The sequence below is a fragment of the Lepus europaeus genome, chromosome 9 (genome assembly GCF_033115175.1).
Source record: "Lepus europaeus isolate LE1 chromosome 9, mLepTim1.pri, whole genome shotgun sequence".
NCBI lineage: Eukaryota > Metazoa > Chordata > Mammalia > Lagomorpha > Leporidae > Lepus > Lepus europaeus.
The window spans coordinates 24,770,723-24,791,854 of NC_084835.1; the positions used below are offsets into that span (position 1 = coordinate 24,770,723).

General features: G+C 60.0%; 1 protein-coding gene across 1 annotated transcript in view; it reads right to left on the reverse strand.

Moving 5' to 3' along the window:
* Positions 1 to 16,006, reverse strand: part of CACNA2D2 (calcium voltage-gated channel auxiliary subunit alpha2delta 2) — a 132,032-nt gene extending 116,026 nt beyond the window's left edge. Inside the window, exon 1 of the mRNA XM_062199954.1 lies at positions 15,783 to 16,006. Coding sequence (XP_062055938.1) covers positions 15,783 to 16,006 — 224 coding nt within the window. The remainder of the gene's footprint in view (positions 1 to 15,782) is intronic.
* Positions 16,007 to 21,132: the final 5,126 nt, after the last annotated feature.

Below are 21,132 nucleotides of genomic sequence, written 5' to 3' on the forward strand. Positions count from 1 at the left end.
TCACATGGAGCCCCCTCCCTCTCTCACACCCAAACCCCTGGCGTGTCTCACCACCGCCATGGCCACCACCCTGCTCACGTCCTCCTCTGCTCAGTCCCTCCCACAGCTCCCAGCCCGCTCCCACAGTGGTCAGACTCACACTAACTAACGGCCCTGCCTGACCTGGCCACCATTACCCTCTGACGTCCTCTCCTCCATCTCCGTTCTCCTCCCGCCGCCCTGGCCATATTTGCACTGGCTAGTCCTGTGCTCAGAACACTCTTCTCCCAGACACCCACAAGGCTGCTTCCAGGTGTTGTTTTGCTTTTTTTTTTTCTTCCCCAGACTTCCTTTTTCAGTGAAGCCCACTCTGACCCCACGCAGGTAAACTGCAACCTCCTACCAATTCACGCTGTCGCTTCTCCGTGGTACTCACCACCTTCCGACACAGCAGGTCCTCTGTCTGTGCGCCCTCCCTGCCAGTGCCTGGCACATTCAGCATGCTCACATGTGCAGAGAGACGGAAGAGACAGCTGCAGTGAAGGAAGCAACACGCCCAGCGAGAACGAGCCAGGTGGAGGCCTCAGGCAGTACCAGGACTTCACTGGGCACCGCCTGCATGGCCAAGGCCGTGGAGCCGTCCCAGTGCCCTGCCTGCCACCCAAGGACAGCGCACCCCCTGCTGTTCCCCAGACCGCCTGCTTCCCAGCCCACACGTCCTCAAGTTCAGCTCTTGAGAAGGGCGGCAGGATAGACGGTCTCTCCCCATCGCTCAGAAGAGACAAGCAAGGCTGAGAGCGGCTGCCTGTTGGCTCTGGACGCTGTATTCAACGTGAGGTCATCCTGCTTATCCGCGGCCCCCACTCTCCAGGAGCTCCATCTGGCAGGGCCTGGGGGACCCTGGGCTGAGTGAGCATGGTAGCACCCGGGGGGCTGGGCCTTCCCACCGGGACAAGAGGGAAACAGACTGGCAAGAACGATCTCTCGGAAACAGATTTCATTCCTTCATTCATTCATTCACTCCAGAGATACTAACCTGTGCCCAACATGAGGGGTCCCGGGCAGAGCCTCCTGGCCCAGGCACCCCAATGCTCTGCCCTGTGCCCTGCAATCATGACCCTGAGGGCTGGCGGTACATAGGACAGCCCCACTGGACATCAGAGGTTGAGGACATTATCACCCCCTGACCAACCCAGCGAGATGCGAGCCCCTCTGGAAGACCCTCCTGCTGTGCCCCCCCACCCCGGAGTACCCACAAGGGCAACGTACTCACTACCCCCCCGATACTTTCCACCACAGACCGGTCCCTAGAGCCCCTTCTCCCAGGATGGGGTCGGGCACACACGGGTTGAAAGACTGCACGTTCCACCCTTATTATCAGTACACAGGAAACACGCCCATTGTAAAGACGAGGGAACTGAGGCACAAACTGACCCAAAGGTGGTGGCACAGGGGCTATCTTTACCGTGCCCGCCCCGCACTCCCCGGTCCCAGGTGCCTAGTGAGCAGCAGGTGTTTGCATCGAGGCCAACAGAGCCTGCAGCTCCGGTCCTGCAGCCACCGTGGAGTCCCCACCCTTCTACATTCGAGAGTAATGGCCTCCTGCATACGCCACCGGCCTGGAAATCACCTGTGAAATATATTTCCCCCGGCGCTGGCTCAGGAACCATGTAAATCACTCCGCTTAATGGCCTCTGGGATTGCTCCCCGCGCCCCTGCCCCAGCCACTCCACTCCATGCCAGGGAACTTGGGGCTGTGGGCTGCCAGGTGGCGGCGGCGGGGGGGGGGGGCAGTCAGGAGTTCTGGGCGCCCAAGGCAATCCTGGGTGCCAGGAGACACGGCCCAGGGGGAATGCAGCCTCGGGGAACACAGCCGATGGACAGACGTGGGGCCTGCCAGGAGCTTCAGGACCTGGGGCAGGAGCGCCCTGCAGGGCAAGCCTCAGCCTCCAGCCCCTGCCCCTGCCCCTGCCCCTGCCCCATGGCTTAGCCTAAGGGAAGGGCAGGTCCTGCACCACCCTGGCTGGGGAAGGCCCTGGCCCATGGCAATGCTGTGGCTCTCAGGAGCCTGGAATAGGATGTCTCAATCGGCCCTTGGAGGCTGCCTGCCACGGCTGGATGACCTCCCTGGGACACAGCGGCCCTGGCCACATGCACAGGCATGTGGGAACAGCTGGCTCCTCAGGGGCAGCACTGAACCTCGGTGCCTCTTGCCGGGCAGAGGTGGGGATCCTGTGTGCATCCTACCCTCTGAGCCACAGTTCTCTCCTGTGCTTTTTCATGTTTCTATGTAAGTTTTCACCTACCTGAAAGGGAGAGAAACATGGACAGACACAGAGGTCTTCCATCTGCTGGTTCACTTCCCAGATGCCCACAACCAGGGCTGGACCAGGCTGAAGCCAGGAGCCCTGAACTCCAATCTGGGTCTCCCACGGGGGTAGCAGGGGCCTAAGCACCTGGGCCATCATCTGCTGTCTCCCAAGCACATTAGCAGGAAGCTGGACAGGAAGCGGAACAGCCAGGACTCAAACCTGCCCTCCACTACGGAATGCAGGTGTCCCAAACAACTCACCCACAGTGCCACAGCGGCCACCTAGAGTTCTCTACCTTGGCGCACAGGAGGGCTCCAGAAAAGTGCTGATGGCCAGGCCCAGCCCCACTCAATAAAATCATACAGCTCCATGGGTACCTGGTTCTCCCTTCACCTCCCTCCCCAAGGCAGTCCTCAAAAGCAGCCCCTGGGCTAGGGCAACCCCTGGCAAGAGAGTAAGGGGATGTGCAGACTGGCCTCTGCCCTCCAATGCCAGCAAGGCCAGGCCCCAGCTTCCACAGGCACGGCCAGCGGGGGACTGTGGGCACCTGCACAGACCATGGGCTCCAGCTCAGCAAACGCTCATGCAGCACTTGTGCTTGCTAAGCCCCCAGGGAAGAAGACACGCGCTGCCCCGGTGGGCACTGTGTCCTGAAGGGAGAGGGCCCCTCCTGGGGGCACCCCCAGCCTATCCGAGCAGCCTTCCTGGCTGTGGCCTCCACCTGCACCAGCTTACGGTGAGAGGACAGCGAGGGCGAGGGGGTGGCATGGGTGGGGCCGAGAAGGGCAGGGAGCACGGGCGCCTGTGCAGAAGGATCCACGGCTCTGGAGCGCACAGGGACGCTGTGGGCACTGAGCTTGGAGGGGGGCAGAGGCTGGCTCAGACTCCCACGGTGAGCTGGACAGGTGCTAGTGCGGGTGAGAGGGGCAGGGGCAAGGGGAGGCCTACAGAGCCCTCCGCACCAGCACCCATCATTGGATACCTGAGTTAGTGCCTCCCTCTGTCCAAGTCTCCCTGCCTGGAAAACGCCCTGCCCAGCGCCAGGTGGGGGAGGGGGAGCAGTACAGAGCTGTGCAGGGCTCTAGACTGTCTCGCCCCTCTATTCCACGTGCACACAGGTGACAGGGGCCACCAGCTCCCAGCAGGCACCTGGGAGAAAGCAGCAGACCCGCCTGGCGGCAGGCCTTGGGCTGCAGAGGGTTAAGCCTGGAGTGCGTGAGCCCCGCCCCCTGCTTCAGACCCAGACTCCTATTGATGAGCACCTTGGGAGGCAGCAAGTGCTTAGGTCCCTGTCACCCACGTGGAGATCCACATGGAGTTCCTGATTCCTGGCTTCAGCCTGGCCTAGCCCTGGCTGTTGAGGACATTTGAGGAGTGAACCAATAGACAGAAGATCCATCTCTCTCTCTCTCTCTCTCTCTCTCTCTCTCTCTGTTGCTCTGCTTTTCAAATACACAAAAATGAACTTTAAGTAAATAAAACAAACTTTAAAAAAATAGCTTTCTGAACTTTTTTTCTTTCAAAGATGACCTGGATCAGAGGAGGCCTGTCCCGGTCCGGGAGACCCCCAGCTCTGCCCAGTAGAGGCAGCTCCTTCCCTGCCCTCGGATAGCCCCAGAGGACCTCGCTCCTGTGGCACAGGTGGGAGCAATGGCTGCAGGGGCACCCCGACCCAGGAGCAAGACAAGCCCAGGGCTGAGTCCAAGACCTGTGCCCCCGGCTGACCACCCCTGGACAGACCCAGCACTGGTGCAGAGACCAGAGCTCAGAGGGCAGTGGCAAGGCCAGGTGCGGGGTGGTGAGAATGCAGCCGTGCAGGGCCAGAACGCTGTCACCCGCGTTGGGGGAACCAGCCAACACAGCACAGGCCTCACTGCAGAGTCGGCACCACACCTCCCACATTGCCTGCCACCTCCCTCGCCCAAGATGAGAACCAAGTCTCATGGCCAGCATCCAGCAAAGTTGGCACCTACCACCCACCTGGCCACGTCACTTCCATTGTGGTGGCCCTCAGGCCGGGCCAGCTGTGCCACTCTGTCAGCGTCGCCAGCCCTGCCTACAGGCCCTGCCTAGGCCAGCAGCCTCCTGGTGCAGCCTGAGTGACCTCCTCCAAGCCCTGCCTGACCAAACCCAAGCCCGGGGCGCGAGGGCGCTGGCTGCTCCCGTCCTGGTTTGGGTTTAAGCTGTGCCTCAACTGTTGAGAAGCCCAAGGCAGTGCCCCTCTCTGGGACTCCTTTTCCCTACCTGTACCACTGAGGTGTTAAACTGGACCAGCGGGTCGCACGGTGCCCACTGGTCCACACCCAGCCCTCAGGCGAGGGTGAGGGAGACGGGGTGGCCAGGCCTTGCTTCTGCTCCCTGAGGTGCCTCCCAGGAAGCCATGATGGGAGAGTGTGATGGGGCCTGGGCTGCCCGAAGGTGAGCTGCAGAAGGGCCACACAGGGCAGTGACCGGGTGCTAGGATCTGAGCACCGGGCAGGTGCTGCTGCCCCCACCGCCATCCGTGTGACTTCGGCATCACTCAGCTTCGCTGAGCCTCACATTTTCCGGTTTGTGAAAACAAACCAAACAGATCGACCTCGCGGCTGGTGTTTGGCCTTGTGGTTAAGACACTGCTCGTCTTAAGTCCACAGCCCGTATCAGAGTGCCTGGGTTCAAGTCCTGGCTCTGTTCCCCATTCTAGCTTCCTACTAAGATGCACCCTGGAAGACAGCAGGTGATGGCTCAAGTCATTGGGTCCCTGCCACCCACATGGGAGACCCGGATGGAGTTCCCGTCTCCTGGCTTCGACCTCAGCCCACTGCAGTCATTTAGGTAGTGAACTCGTGGGTGGAAAACCCCCATCTGTCTCTGCTTCTCAGAATAAAATTGAAAATAAAAACTTTAAAAAAGGACTGACCGTGTTGGATAGCATCCGTGAGGTACACCACCCAGCACCCAGACTGACATTGTGGCTAAAACAACCACCTCCTTTACTAGGGTTCCCTGGGCACGGTTCTCGCCCTGCCCCCACCTTCTACTCAGCCACATGCCCACCATCGGCCTCTCGTCTCACCCTGCAGCAGACAGGGCTCAAGGTCCTCCGTCATCCCTGCCTTCTTGCTCACAAACCCTGGTCTGCAGCATCTCCCCCTCCAGCCCCAAGGTGACCCCCATCCTCAGCTCAAGGGCAAATCCTGATTAGTCTGAGCCAATCACAATGTACCATCTCGACTGCCAGTGATTGGTTTACAGAGGACATGTGACCTAGTACTAGCCAATGAAGTGGGAGGGCAAGTCGGCTAGGGGCTTCTGGGGAAGGTTTCCTCCCCTCTTAAGAGAAACCCAAAGGAAGCACCTCTTCCACCCCTCATGCCTGGGTCTGCACGTGATGCCTGGAGCTGTGGCAGCCATCTTGTTGTCATTAGGGAAGTCAGTGAAGGACAGACAGCCATACCAAAAGTGAGGGCCTGGTCCCACCCATCTCTCAATGCCCTGTCAGGGGACAAAGGGCCCAACCACACAGGAAAGCAACATCACACTGGGGTTGCCAAGGTGTGTACAGCAGCAGCCTTTTCTCCTTGTACTCAAACATGTTCCATGGATGCAGCTTTTGAGAGGCGGCAACGAGCCGAATGCCTGCTCCTGGAGCGCTCCCGTGACCTGGCACAGAGCCACAGGAAGGGCTCAGGGTTTTGGGAGTGTCCCACAGAGGGGCAGGGAGCCAGCTGGGAAGCCTCCTGGCCCAGCACGCAGGCCAGGCAGGTTAGCCTGGTAGAGGGCCACGGCAAGCAAGGGCCACAAGGTGGGAAAGTCAGAGAACCTCCAGGACCTGCAGGAGGCTCCACATGGGCAGGGGTGGAGGTGGATATTCCCAGGGTCAGTGGCCAGAGGCCAGAGCCAGCCCAGGCAGGCTCTTAGATGCCAGGCTATGAAATGGGGCTCTCTGCTCAGGCCGGATTCTGGGGTGCAACCCTCAATGGGAGACTCTGCAGCAAGCCAATGAGAGGAGGGAAGACTCCAAGGGCCCCTACCCCCGGCACACCCAGGGAAAATGTCCCTGCACGGAGACCCTGGGTGGGGAGGCCTGTCTGACAGCTCGTTCTCTTTTCAAACAAACAAAGCTGGCACAGGGCTGGGGTGGGCTGTTTTGTGGCTTGTTTGTTGGAACTGGTGGCAGCACCAGGCCTGACCTTTAAGGCTTCAAATGCAGCATTTCAAGCAGCGCCAGCGGCAGCGGCAGGAGAGCGCGGCTGCGGAAGGAAGTTACCACGACTCAAAGGCCACAGCAGGCTGGGGCCTCACAGCAGAGAGGCATGGCCCACCTGGGCCCACCCTACCCAGCAACAAACATTCTTCCCAAGACACCACGGTGTGGGTGCTTCTAGGTGGATGTCACCTGTCACCGTGCCAGGAAGTCACCCTGGGAACAGCAAGGAGCAAGCAATAGTGCTGGGCACTGGGCCCTGCCCACCAGGGTGGCCAGCCTACAGAACATGCGGCTGGATGCCTACTCCCCCACCCGGGGGCCTCAGTTTCCTTGTCTACGCAATGGTGCCTCCAGGGTTGCAAGAATCGACCAGAGTGGTCCAACAGACTGAAGAGAATCAGATTTATTGAACAGAATGCAAAGGAGCAGCAGGCTAGGGCAGCCAGAGTTGCTCTGCTACAGATACTACAACCCAAGAGGTATACTTGTAACTACAAAACTTATTAGTTAAGGTGACTTTTTGCCATGCTCCAATAGGTTTGTCCAGTTGGTGATTTGCATTTCTGGGCGGAGCTGGAAAGCCTGAACTACCCTTAGCTTTGGGACCCCTCCAGGTACCCTGGGGCAACCCTGCACACTACTGGCTCCAGTCAGCGAGCACTGCCTAGCACCAGGCCCCTGACTTGGCTGTGAGTAAGAATCCACGAGCGAGTCGTGCAACAGCGAACAGTGAGCAGCAGGCCACTGCATGGTCATGGTGCAGGCTCGCTGCGAGGGGAGTGAGCGTGATGAGGGTTAATGACAGGGGAGGCTCACGCTAAGGAAGGGCAGAACACTCACGCTTTTTCTGGAGAGCAGGCGGAGATTTCCCAGAATCTAATTACTGCCTTTTCTCTCTCTCTCTCTTTTTTTTTTTTAAGATTCATTTATTGGGGTGCCGGCACTGTGGCGTAGTAGGTTAAGCGTCCGCCCGTGGCACTGGCATCCATATGGGCACCAGTTCAAGTCCTCTTCCAATCCATCTCTCTGCTACAGCCTGGGAAAGCAGGGGAAGATGGTCCAAGCGCTTGGGCCCCTGCTCCTGCGTGGGAGACCTGAAAGAAGCTCCTGGCTGAGGATTGGCTCAGCTCCTCTAGGCTGCTGCATCCATTTGGGAAGTGAACCAGCAGATGGAAGACCTCCCTGACTCTCCCTCTCTCTGTTTGTAACTCTACCTCTCAAGTAAATAAATCTTTTAAAAAAATTAATTTATTGGGGCCAGCGTTGTAGCAAAATGAGTTAAGCAGCAGCACCAGCATCCCATACGGGCGCCATTTTGAATCCCAGCTGCTCCACTTCCCATTTAGCTCCTTGCTAATGCACCTGGGAAAAGCAGCAGAGGATGGTCCAGGTCCATGGCCCTGCACCCACGTGGGAGACCTGGATGAAGCTCCTGTCTTCGATTTGCCTGATGTGGCCATCTGGGGAGCGAACCAGAAGATGGAGGATGTCTCTCTCTTTATCTCTACCCCTTCTCTCTATAACTCTGCCTTTCAAATAAATAAATCTTTAAAAATCCTTTTTACATATATAGTGTACATATAATGAATAAATGCCTATTTAAAAATTTATTTATTTATTTGAAAGTCAGAGTTACAAAGAGAGAGAGATCTTCTATCCACTAGTTCACTCCCCAGATGGCCAGGGCTGGACCAGGCTGAAGTCAGGGGCTTCATCCAGGTCTCCTACATGGGTGCAGGGGCACAAGCAAGTGAGCCACCTTCTGCTGCTTTCCCAGGAGCATTAGCAGGGAGCTGGATCAGAAGTGGAGCGGCCAGGACATGAAGCAGCGCCCATATGAGAGGCTGGTGTCATTAGAGGCAGCTTTCTCCGCTACACCACAACGCCAGTCCCTTTTTGCTCCTTTTATGAGCCAATGCTTCCTGCCATGGCTGCTGGAAGCTGTGTAATTTAGCACACAGATGTATTACAATAATAATAAATAATTGCCTAATGCGCTGTAGGGCAACCTGGGTCCGAGTTGTATGAACCTGGTCCAGGCATGGGATCCACACCCATAGCCTACAGGCCTTGAGAGCGCAGGGACCAGCCCCTGGTGGCTCAACTGCCTGTCTCACTGTGGCTGTGACATGTTCTGCCATGTCAGCACCCACACGTAGCTCCCTGCCCCCACAGGAAGGCCACTGGCCTACAGGTTCCTGAGCCCTGGCAGCCCCTTCTGCCTTCCCTTTGCAGAAGCTCCTTCCAAATGCCAAGGACCCTGGGCCAACTCAGCACCGACCATACACAGGCCCCGACAACGCCAAACTGACGGTTCTCTCAGACGTCAGAATCCGCTGAGCCAGGGCCCACCCAGCCCCAGGGCCAGGGCCACGCGGACAGCGGACAGCTGTGTCTAGGAAGGCTCCATCCTTGATGGACAGAATCCACCCTTGAGAAGGAAGCGGCTTCTCTGGAGAGGCTCAGCACAGGAGGACACACAGGGGTCAGCAGGCCTACGCTTCGACACCCCAAACCATGCCTGCAGACTGCACGGATGTCTTGCTGGGGGAGGACCCCAAACCTGCAGCTGGTGCTCCACCGGCTGCCGCGCTGCTGCCCTTCAGTGTGCAAATGAGAAGCACCCACTCCCAGAGGGATGCGCGCCAGCCAAGGTCACACAGCAAGGGTTCCGCTCTGCACAGCCCGACCTCCACACCCACCCTCCAGATTCCCCCATGGAAGGGCTGTCTGCAAAGACGCTTCACTTCACAGAGACTCACAGGCTTCTCCCAGGAATCTAAATACCACTCAATTTGCAAAAATTTGAATTACAAGGACACAGCCTCTGCGTGTTTCCTTCGCACACTGTTGCCTTGCCAGTTGGTAGGTGATCAAACTTTCCAGCTCAGCCTTAACTCAGGCTGTTCCTGACATAAAAGTTTGCAAAACACTGGTCCCGACAACCAGGAGGCTTTTGGTCCCGCTGCCAGTGTTTGCCGAGCGGAGCCCTGGCATTAACCTCAAAGGCAGGTGCAGAAGGTGGGTACTGGGAGCACATTCTGGGCGCAGAGATAAACTGTGCCTGCACTACACACACACACACACACATACACACGCACGTCCACATCCATATGCATGTACATGTGCACCCACTCACACATGTGGATACACATGATCACACATGTGCATTCATACTGATATACATGTATACAATTGTGAGCATATGCACAAGTACATGCCTGCACACACAGGTGTGGAAAGCCCCACACACAAGCCTGCATGAGGACACGTGCCACGGCAATGGCCACACACAAGAGTAGGGACCCCAGAAACCACAACTGCATCCTAGCAGCCCAGAGGGCCTGGCTGGACACCAGGTGCTGCGAATGAGGCGAATCCCCCTGGATCCGGGCAGGACCCACCTGCCCTTCTCACAAACACCTGCCAGGCCCATCCTGCACGAGTTGTTGTCGCACCTGAACTCTGAGAGGCAGAGGATCAGGAGAACCCATTTTACAGATGAGGCCCTAGAGGCTGTGGGAGGTCCCAGTGTGAGGCAGCTGGTGAGAGGTCTGGCAGTCTCGGTGTTCACCCAGTCAGGGCTCACTACAAAGGCCTGGGAAAGGCTGAGGCACAGGGCCCAGAGTCGGGGGTTGGGGAGAGAGAATCCTAGTGGGAGCCTCTCGTCCTTCCCACCCACTCCTCCCCTTGTGGAAGGAAGACCACTTCCAAGGAGGGAGTCAGCGGGAAAGACTGCTGTGCCCCTCTGTCTCCGCGAAACAATCAGGCTGATCAGCACTCAAAGTGGGTCAGCCTGAAAAACCGCATCCAGACACCGATGGAGGGCCAGGGGCCAGGGGCCAGGGGCCAGGGTAGGAGGCCTGAGAAACCCTGCGCGGGAGGGGAAAGGGCCAGCGGGCTGGGGGTCAGGCCTCACCCATGGCGAGGGAAGCAGGGGCAGACAGACCCCAGACGGGTCTTCTCAGGGTGCTGGGATGCCAGAGGAGGGGGGCTGGGCAGGGAGAGCTTTGGCCCCAAGCAAGTGCCCAGCTGGGAAGTGGGCTGGGCCTGCCCTGACAGAGGCCCTGGGCCAAGGCAGGGAACCCCAGGGAACCACCGGCTGGTCCGCAACACCCGGGGCTCACCAGGCTCGGTCATCAGCACCACAGGGGCCGAGGGGATGGGGACAGCATCAGCCCACAAGGTCAGGCTCAGGCACCGCGGGCCCAGGTGACAGCGGCCGAGACTCCTTAGGCAGGTCCCAGGGCTCCCTGCGGATCCCCTGCCAGTCCCAAGGGGCATCTTGACCTCTGGACCTCTGGTCACCAGCAGACCCCCACCCGCCCCAGCTCAGGAAGCTGCTCAGGTTACACGGGACAGGAGGGCACAGGGGAAGCAGAAAAGCACAAACCACACACACACTTCCCTCTGGGAATACGAATATTGATTCTGTAGCTTCTTGTTTAGACAGTAGACACCAAGGAAAAACCAACAAGCAGACATGAAGAGAATTCCCCCCAGCGTGACAGGGCTTCCTACTGGCCCCGCAGGGGAAAGCCCCACCCTGCCTCAGGTGCCCTAGGCCCAGGGTCACCCCCCCCAATACACACTCCGGCCCCAGGTCTGGGCTCCAAGCCCAACCACCAGGTCTGAAGGCAAATCGTGGAGTGGAGATGGAATGGCTGGAAGGAGAAGAGAGAGAAGAGAGAGGAGACAGAGAAGCCACTCCTCCCACAGATACCACCACCCTGCCCGAAGGGCCCACACCTGTTTGTTTTGGCTCCCAAACCTTCAGCTGCACCCAGTCCTTCTCTAGGAATGAGCCCTCACCCTTGCCCCAGCCCCCAGCTCCCAAGTCCAGGCATGAACCCCACCATCTATAAGGTCTGAGTCTGCCCAAGGCCCTTGAGCCTGGCAAAATGGCTGAGAAGGGCTGGCCTTGATTCAATGCCTCGGGAGAGGGGGAGCTCTGGCTGGGCTGTTCCACGACAGCCTGGGGGCTGGCAGGGCAACCTTGGGCCAGCAAGGGTCCCTCAGGGTTGCCCCAAACCTGGAGCAGCAAAGAGGAACAGTGCCACAAGGGTCACAGCACGGAGGCCTGGGCCCACCGCCTCTTTGTTTTCTTCCCAAAGATTTGGGTTCCAGCCCCCACCCCCTTATCCTGGGCCTACTCCCCAGATGTCTCTGAGACAGACATTCCTCTCTCACTTCTGCCTCTTGTAGTTGTGGGCTTTGGACAGCTACCATCACCTTTCTGAGCCCAGTCGCCCTGTCCATGCAATGGGTGTGACCACAGGTTCTGGGGCCTGAGCTGTTCTCAGTGAGGAGAGGTCACCGTTTGCCTGGTGACCACACACACCACAGTCAAGCGGGGCTTCAGGGAGGCTGAGAGGGACATGGCCCAGTGTCTGTCCACAAAGAGCTGGTATCCCGTGAGTGGGAACCGCCCAAGGAGGTGCCGGGGGAGGCCCCTGGAGGTGCAGGCATGAGACCTTGAAGCAGGGGATTTAACCCCTGAGAAGGTCACGCAGTGGCTGGGGGTGCTGAGCAGAGACCAGAAGGCACTCAGCCCGTGGGAGGGCACTGGAGGAGAGGGCCCCTGCAGCCTCTGGGCTCAACAACGACACAATCACCGCGGCGGCACCTGACGGAGTCCCCACGCCCACCAGAGGCTGCACGCTCTCCCACCAATTCTCACAAGCAGCCTCTTAAGCAGATTCTACTATCTCAGCTGGGGAAACTGAGGCAAGGTCATCCCAATGCAGAGGGTCCGCCCAGGAGGCTGCAGTCCCCCACACTGCCTCCTCCCAGGAGCTGGCAGAGTCCACTCATCCACACCCACGGGGTGAGGAACTCGTGGTGCTCCCCTGCACACAGGCAGAGGGCAGAGGGCCCCGCTGCCTCCACCTGTGGTGCCAGCCTCACTCCGGAGGGAGCCGGTCTCTCCTCGTGACAAAAAATCCAGAGAGAGACTCGCCCTCGGACCGAGCGAGGATGCACGGAGAAAGGGGCCTCCTCCCTTCTCAGAGGTTGACCTGATCCAGCTGGCCAGAAGGAAGCTCCTATCAGAGGTGCCCTATCAGGGCAGGCACAACAAAGGGTCCCCCAAAATCCTTACTCCCAGAAGACGTGACGGGAGAGTGGCAGGAGCGCCAGCAGCAGCAGGCGGCAAAGCACCCCCCCCCCCCACCACCACCAAAGCTGCGGCAGGTTGGGGACGTGCAATGCTGCCTCCCTCCAACAGGGAGAGCAACAGGGAGGTGGAGACAGGGCCTCGGAGGCCCAGACAGACGCACGTCACCCACCATTAACCGGGGCTAGGTTGACGCATGCCCCGTCGTGGGCACTGCTCCCCATGTGTCCTCCGCTCAGAAGGGGAGCAGGCACTCTGGCTGTCATCCACCTGCTAGGGGCTCAAACCTCAGGCCCCCCACTGCTACCCCAGAGAGAGAGGTGCTGCCCAACACCACCCCCACAGCAGAGCTGGCAGAGGAGGGCGCAGCTAGGCGGGCCCCTCGACAGCTGTTGGACACAGCATTCAGCCAAGACTCCCTGGAGCAGGAGCCAGAGAAGGGCAGGGATGCCCGAGAATGGGGTGCAGAGGCCCAAAGACAGGACAAAAGAGGTGGGCAGGGCCGGGTGGGCACAGGTCGAGGGATGGGGAAGGAAGTGGAAGGAGCAGAGAAGGGGGTCAGGGGAGTGGGGTGGGGAAGATGCAGGGCACACAAAGCAGCAGGGACTGAATGCCACTGCCTGCCTGGTGGGCATAATGGGGAGGGGGAAGAGGAGGAGGAATTGGAGGGGGAGGGGGAGGGGGAGGCAGCAGCAGGTGAGGAGAAGTGTGCTCCGACTCCATCTCCTCCCGCCCCAGACACGCCAGGGCTCACACGCGCACGCACACGACACACCCAGGGCCACCTCATTTGAAACCCGGATCCAGGCACTGGTGGGGGTGAGGTCCTCCCTGCACCCGAGGACCTGTCCTCCCTCCGGAGTCTGCTCCTGTCCCCTTCTCAATCCAGCGGCAGCCTCGGTCTGCTTCCCCCGGCGGGCAGAGAGCCATGCCATCACTGCCATTACAGGAATGACGACCATGGACCCCAGCACTTGCTGAAGCCCCAGCAGCTTGCGACACTGGGCCCCTTCATGCTGGCAGCTGGCAGACGGTAATGAGGAAATTGCTTTCACATGGCCTACCCTCCTCACCCAGGGGCTGTCACCTCAGCACCCTGAGGCCGAGGGGGCTCACCCTCCACCTTGGAAATCCACCTGTATCAAAGTGTCCGCCTGGCCTGGCTCCACTGAGCCCCTAGCAGGGTCAGGGAGGCCACTCATCCCTGAGCAGCCCCCAGGGCCCTGTGGCCCCAGCAGCAGCTTCCGCCTTTCATATCAGCTCAACAAAAGCCCCAACTCCAGCCAGCCACGGTCACGGTGGGGCGGCAACCTCAGGACGCCCTCCCCAGTCTCGTTCCGAGGATCAATGTGCACCTGCATCTGCGGGCCCAGGGCAGCTGAAGGGCGCTGGTTGTCACGGCAAACCCTTCATGCCGCCTCTATTAGTCACCCCCCCCCCCGGGGCCTTAGGGCTGTATGCGTCCCCCCCACTCCATCCCCACTCTCATTCCCTAATTATGGTTTGCAAGATGCCCAAACCCTCAAATCCGCTCCAACTACACCGACACCAGGAGAGCATCCACAGCCGTCACAGCCACCTTGCCATCTCCCGGCTGGGGACAGGTGTCCACTCTGGTCAGGGTCTCACGCCACCCTTCCAGAGGAGACCCACACAGACCCAGCGGCCGCCTGTACCTCAGCAGGCTGCGGGAAACGGGAGTGGGGTCAGGAGCAGTGGAAGGAGACGCCTGCTTAAGCCATCACTCAAGGAGCTGCGACATGGCTAGGAAAGACATCTCTGTGGCTTGCCTTGTGCCTGGCTTTGAGGAATAAAGAACAACAAAAACACAGCGCTTTTGCTCAGTTCCAATGCCGTGGCTGAAGTCCATTTTCATCACAGCGAAAGAAAGACAACGCCCCCACCAGCCTTGAACTTCCACACGATTCTCTGCTCCCTGCGCACCCCAACACACACACGCAAGCAACCCAGACAGTTGACAGAGGACACGTTCGTGCCGCACCTGTAATTTGCCAACTGATCACCCGCCTGAGCACAGCCAGGCTGTGCAAGGAGAGAGACGACAAGACAAGGGAGGGACGCCGAGCAAAACCCTTTCCCGACTTTGCTTTTCCTTCATCCGGGAGAACCACAGGCTGGAGTCAGCAGGGTTCCTGGCCGAGCCAGGGGCTCCTACCCTTGTGCAGAACTGGTCTAATGACGCAGGGCCAGTCCTTCCCCTTCCCGGAGGCTAGACCTTTCCCTGTGGCCCCAGGCCCCAGGCCAAGGCACTAGTGGCAGAGTCCAGGGACAAGTGGCTCCTGAGACCCAGGCACAGGAAACAGAAGCAAGGTGGTCACTGTGCCCCAAAGGGACATCTGGGCAGACATCCGGCTGGGACATGGTGTTGGGAAAGACACAGACGATCCCTCCCAGCCCCAGACACATCTGGCCACCCTCACCAAGGGGAGGCCACTGAGTCTGCTGGCTCCTGGGGAAGGCTGAGGGGCTCAGGACTCCTGGGACCGGCACAAGCTGGCAGAGCTGGGGACGCTACTACCCTGCTGGCGGCAGCCTCCGTGGCGGAGGCAGGGGCACACAGGGGTCCTTCCTGCCATTCACCTGTCCTGACCCCCACACTTGCACCTCTCAACTGGTCTCGCCAGGGGACCCTGCCCTCAGGTGGAAGAGGGCCAGGAACAGCGCTGACCCTCTGTGGTGCCCACATCTTCTGCATCCAGACCCCCCAAAAAGAAAGAAGCTCATGAAGACAGGTGTGGAGGTGCCTGCACCCCTGGCTCCATAGCGCCTATCCCCATAGAGCTGGGAACGTGGAGGGACAAGCCGCCCAGCCTCTTCTGGGCGGGGGGTCCCAGCCGCCCCCTTACCCAATCCCGGATTCCCCTCAGCGGGACAGTGGCAGGACAATTAGCTGACAAGCTCAGACCCCGCATCCCGCGGCTTGGAGATCTCGCCTTGCCCCGTTTCGGGGGACTGGCGGGGAAGCAGGGACACCGCGGGGAAGTTTCGCGACGCAGCCAGAAGAGCTAGGACCGCGGCTGCCGGCTCTCAGGGCTCGGGGCCGCCGCCCCCAGACGCAGCGGGCAGCGGGATCCAGCGCCCTCGCCCCAGCGGACTGGCGCGGACCGCGGGGCGCAGAGGGGCGCGGAGCTCGGTCGGGGTCCCGCGGGCGACCGCGGACACTTACGTGTGCTGCTGTGGGAAGCTGTAGGCAGAGGCGCCGGGGGCGGCGAGCAGCGGGAGAAGCAGCAGCAGCGGCGGCAGCAGCAGCAGCAGCAGCAGCGGGCGCGGGGGCCGGGACGCCAGGCGCCGGGCACCGGGGCCGGGCCGGGGGCCGCGGCCGGGCCGGGGTCGCGCAGTACGCGCGGGGCCGGGCCGAGCGGCGCCGCAGGTCCGAGCCGGCACCGCCATGTTTCCATTCAAGACGCGGCGCCGCCGGGAGGGGGGCGGCGGCGGCGGCGGCGGCGGCGGGGCGGGGGGGGGCGAGGGCGGGGGGCCGCAGGCGGCCTCTCCTCCGCCGCCTGCTCCGCGCGAGGCCTCTGGGGTGCGCCGGCCGCAGCGCTTCTGCGGGCTGCGCGCCGCGATATCCCCGCCGCGCTGGCTCCGAGCGCTCTGAGCGCCCGGCCCGGGACCTGCGCTCAAATAGCTGCCGCCGCCAACCTGCCGGCGCCGCCCTCCCCTCTCTCCCCGCTACCCGGCCGGCCCGCCCCCGCGCGCCCCCGCCGCGGCCGCGCGCCCCTCGTGCCTGCGCAGCCCCGAGCCTGCCCTGGCGGCCCGTGCCGCTGACTGAAGCCCGGGCGCGCGCGTCCGGCGCCCCCGCCGCGGTCCCGGCGCCCAGGGTGCGCCCAGGCCCCTCGCCTCACCCCCTGGTGTGCCTCTTCGCCCCGGTTCTCGAGCAGAGCCCCCGGGCCCTGCGACCCCTGGCGGGCGCACGTGTGACCCTTCAGGAGCTCGACCTTCAACAGGCTGAAGGCCGGGAGTCATAGGTTTAATGGTGCAACGCCAGGCTTCGACAGGCTTCGGCAGGCCAGGAAAGAGGGCGCGGGGTCGAACTCAAAGCATACCTTGGAGGCTCAGCCCCTGGCAGAAAGAAAGGGCCGGACCTACTGCTACCCTGAGCAGCCGCGCGGGTCCGGCTTTGGGTGGGGAGCGGGTGCCGGGGTGAGTTATTCCACTGCCCTGGTCCCCCAGCCCCAGCTCCCAGAGCTTAACCGACTCTAAACTCCTCTAGGTCCAGGGAGCTCACTCCTGCACAGTCCCGACGTTTGTTTCTTCCCTGCTGTGGGGAGAAGGCTGAGCTGGTGTCAGTTCCAACTCTGCAGCTGGTGGGCCCCAGGGTGAATGTTTGCGCGGGTGCCCACCTCCGTGGCCAGGACAAAGGCGACCGGGGAGGACTGCTTGATAAACGGCAGCTCTCTGAGCTGGGGGGCGGCATCCCTGCACAGCCCTGCAACCTGCGCCGTGACTGCTGACACCTTCTGCCTGTCGCATGGGGACCAGGGACAGTAAGCAGCTGAGCAGCACAGCTGAGTGACACCCAGAAGCCCCTGCCTCCTGCTGTCTGGTTGGGCCTCCCGCCCACTTTCGCCCTGGCTCTGCAGGTGAGCAGGGAAGTGCTGCAGCTGCTGGCCTGAAGAGGGCAGAGGTAGGGAGGCCGGCAACAGGGCCCAGGGCAGACTTCACTTGCTCCCAGGCCTGTCTTGGGTCCCCTCCACCCTGCAACCCCAGGCTCATCCAAGCTCATCAGAGTGGCGGTTTTGTTCATTTGGGGGAGTTTCCTCCTCCACTGAAGTGAGTGAGCCTCAGAGGTCAGATTAACTTTTTGCAGCAGGCCTCAAACAATGAGGCTCCCGTCACATCATAGGAAGGCAGTGCAGGGGCCATGGAGTCCTGGGCCTCAGACCCGAATAGTCCTCAGGCCCAGTGGACAGGAGGGGCCTTGCGGGCTCTGGGAGGCCAAGGGAGGCCAGCTCTAAGAGGGGAAAAGCAGGACCTCACTGAGCCAGGTGTCTGAACAAGCTAGGTGCGGCCTCTTGCCCCAGTCCTTCCAGGCTGTACAGAAGGGCAGGGATCCTGCACAGTAGTCTCAACAAGCCAGGACTAAGCAGCCCCTCTTGCTGACGCCTGTCTTCAACACCCGTTTGTTCCACATGCCCAGGACAAGGCTGGCCTGTAGGGTCCTCCTGCACCTGTTACTGAACAGATAGCTCTGTTCATGGCCCCAGGGAACAGCATGAAAGACATCACTCCTCCATCACTCCTCCTGGATGCCCTGCGAGGCACACTCTGCAGGGGCCTGAGAAATGTCCAGGGCAGCCTCCCTGCCCTTTAGCGCCACGAGGACTGTCTATCCCTGAAGAGTGCCCTCGCCCTCAGGCACCTGTGGCCAGCCTGGGTGCAGCAGGTGGGCATTGGCAGTTGGGCATTTCGGTTGCAGCCTCCGCAGATGTGTACCTAATTGAGGCTGCAGGCGCCAAGGGAAAGTCTGGAGACTGGGTTGACAGGCCGTTAAAGGAAGACAAATAAGGAGAGGAGGGATTAAGGGTAACTAGTGGTAAGCATCTCCACGTTCCAACTTTTGATGCTCGCAGCATCCTTCCTGGCAGCTGGCTCCAGCCAAGGGTTAAGATCTTAGGAAGAAAAAATCAAAGCTTCCCAGGAAACAGGAGGACTTCCATAGTAGGCACATTGATGGGCTCTGCAGGAACGGCTGGAGCTTACTGCTTGGCTCCAGGTGTCCGTTCTGGAAGATGTGGGGAGGCAGGGGCAGGTGAAGCTGCAGTCAGCAGCAAGTTACCTGACCGTAGCAGGGGGCTCGGGCTTAGGGGAGGTCAGCTCTGTGAGCCAGAAAGCACTGAGAATCTACGATGAGCCACTCCAAGGGATAGGCAGTCCATCAGGAGCCTCTGGCCCCTCCTCCTGTCACCCTTTTGCACCCCAAGCTGACAGGCTGGACAGCTCCTTACTCAAGACTCTTGCACTGGGCCTTTACTCCTAAAGCACCTCCTGCCTGCAACATTCCCCCCGCCCTTTTCTCTGCCTCTTGAACCCAGGGCGTTTATGAGCACATCCATCCCCTTTGCCCCCCTGCCACTGGAGGGGCTTCACACCTCTGTCCCCTCTTTCCTGCCCCCTGCCCCAGCCACACACATAGGTGATGGCTTCTCTCTTGGGTTCAGAAACTCACTTGGACTCTGAAGTCTTGCCAAACTGAGACCCAAGGCTCCCTAGTTCCAGTCACCCCCTCCAGGCCTCAGACAGGACTTGGCCATTGAGAGGACACAGGAGGTGTTCATTTAAGGAATCATTTGAGTGGCCCATCAAGGGGCCAGGGGTATGCCCAGGAAGGGTGAACTGGCCTGGGTACCAGGGGCATTTCCTTTGGCGTCAGATATCATGGGTTACAAAGACAAATGACCGTGTCTCTCAGCACCTGATTCTTTGTCCATACACTAGGAAATGTGGCCCATAGCTGGCGGGGTTTTCTGAAGTCCCAAAGCACATGATACCCTGAAAGCAGAACTTGGCACTCAGCAAGAACTTACCGAGGGAGAGCTACAGAGAGACTCAGGCATCCCCAGGAAGGGCGGACCTATGTGCAGGCAGGCAGGGAAGGCTTCCTGGAAGGGGAGGAGGAATTCCATCTTGGTTTTATAAGGCAAGCAGGATAGCATGGGCATGTACTGGGCATGGGAGGAAGGGAGATTCCTAGGGGTGAGCATGACCTGAGCCGGCAACTGTCCCTCCAAGCCTCATTGAGCCAATTCTGCCTCCATCTAGGTCAGCTGGGCTGATCCCACCCCTGCCTCCTCCAGCCTTCTCTGACACTGATTTTCTGCCCCGTTTGGGCTGGACTCAGTAGGTCCCAAGGCCTCCAGCCAGAATCCACCCAGGTGTGGGCTGACTACCAGCACTTGCACCTGCCAGTGGCTGCCATGGCTCAGCTGCCAGTTTCATGGGGAAGACCCAGGGATGTGACTCCCCCATCTGAGTATGGCACAGATGCACCATGGCCCCCAGATGCAACTGATGGAGACCCACACCTCTGAACACATCAAGAATCTTTCAAGGATCCTCAGTGTAGTATCAGTCCACAGTTAGCTTAGTGCCATTCCTTGTAATAAATGGAGGGGGCTGGAGAGGAACCCTTTGAAGAAGTGCAAGCTGTTACCCCCCATACATCGAAGCGAGGGCTGAGTCCCAGGCTACACAGAACATCAGAGACCACAAGAACTCCATGTTAGCAAGAAGACTGAAGCACAAAGAGGTGAAAAAGCGTTGCGCAAGCTTTCATCATGACCGAGAGCGAGGTCGGGGCTGATGCTGTGGTGCAGCGGGTTAGTCACTGCCTACAATGCCGGCATCCCTTAGGAGTGCCTGTTGGAGTCCCAGCTGCTCCACTTCTGATCCAGCTCTCTGCTAACGTACCTATGCAGGCTTGGGCCCCTGTGCCCACATGGGAGATCCAGATGGAGTTCCTGGCTCCTTGGCTTCAGCCTGGCCCAGCCCTGTAACCATTTAGGGAGTAAACTAGCGGATGGAAGATCTCTCTCTTTCTCTCTCTCTCTCTCCCTCCCTCTGTCTCATTCTCTCTCTCTCCTCTCCCGCCCCCTCTTTCTCTTTCCCTCCTTTCCTCCCCTCTCCCTCTCTCTGCCTCTCCCCCCTTCTCTGTAACTCTCTTTCAAAGAAATAAATCTTTTTTTAAAAAAAGGTCAGTCAGAGCCCCTAGTCCATGACCTTTAATGTCATATCCTGACCTCTGCCAGCAGGGAAGCTAAGAACACATGCTGGGGCTTATGGGGAAGCCAGGCCTCCTTGTACTGCATTGCAGGCCCCTTGGGTAGGCCTCTACCATCATGTGTATAACCAAACCCAGACGGGGTGACAGAGTGGTGATGCTGGTTAATCAGGTAGGTGCTGGTAGGTGTAACAGGCTTGATCCATGGTCCAGGGAAGATTCCCACTTAGTGTGGGAAAACCACACATAATTATATCACATGAGTTAAATAGAGCGTGTGTTCACTCAGTGAAGGAAGGCCCCCTGGGGGGTGAGGGGCTTGAAAGTAGAACCAAAGGACAATAGTGCTTGGACAGATGAATGGCTACAGGTGAGGAGAAAAGCATCCCTGGCAGAGGGTCTGAGCAAAGGACCGAGCCAGAAGTAGGTGGGACCTCTTCCCTGGGGAAGGGGCACAGTCCCCCAGGAATGTGTGGAGAAAGGAGCCACAGGCAGGGAGATGGGGGGGGGTGCTCCCATGGGCAGCAGGGGACCAGGCTCAGCTCCAAGGCAAAGATGAGAAAGGACAACCAGACAGCTGCTCGCCTCTGTTCCCCGGACTCTAGGACCCTGGGTTACCTCCTCCTTACAGAAGAAGAACACAGGAGCTGGTGTCCATTCACTGCCTTGGCCACCCTCACAACCTCAGGTCCTCCCAGCTCAGGTAGGAGGGCGACGGGCAGGGCTGCTGGGCCCGGGGCCTGCTCGCCCCAGGGTCCCCTGTCCTGACTGCAGGAAGGGCCGCAGTGCTGGTTCCCAC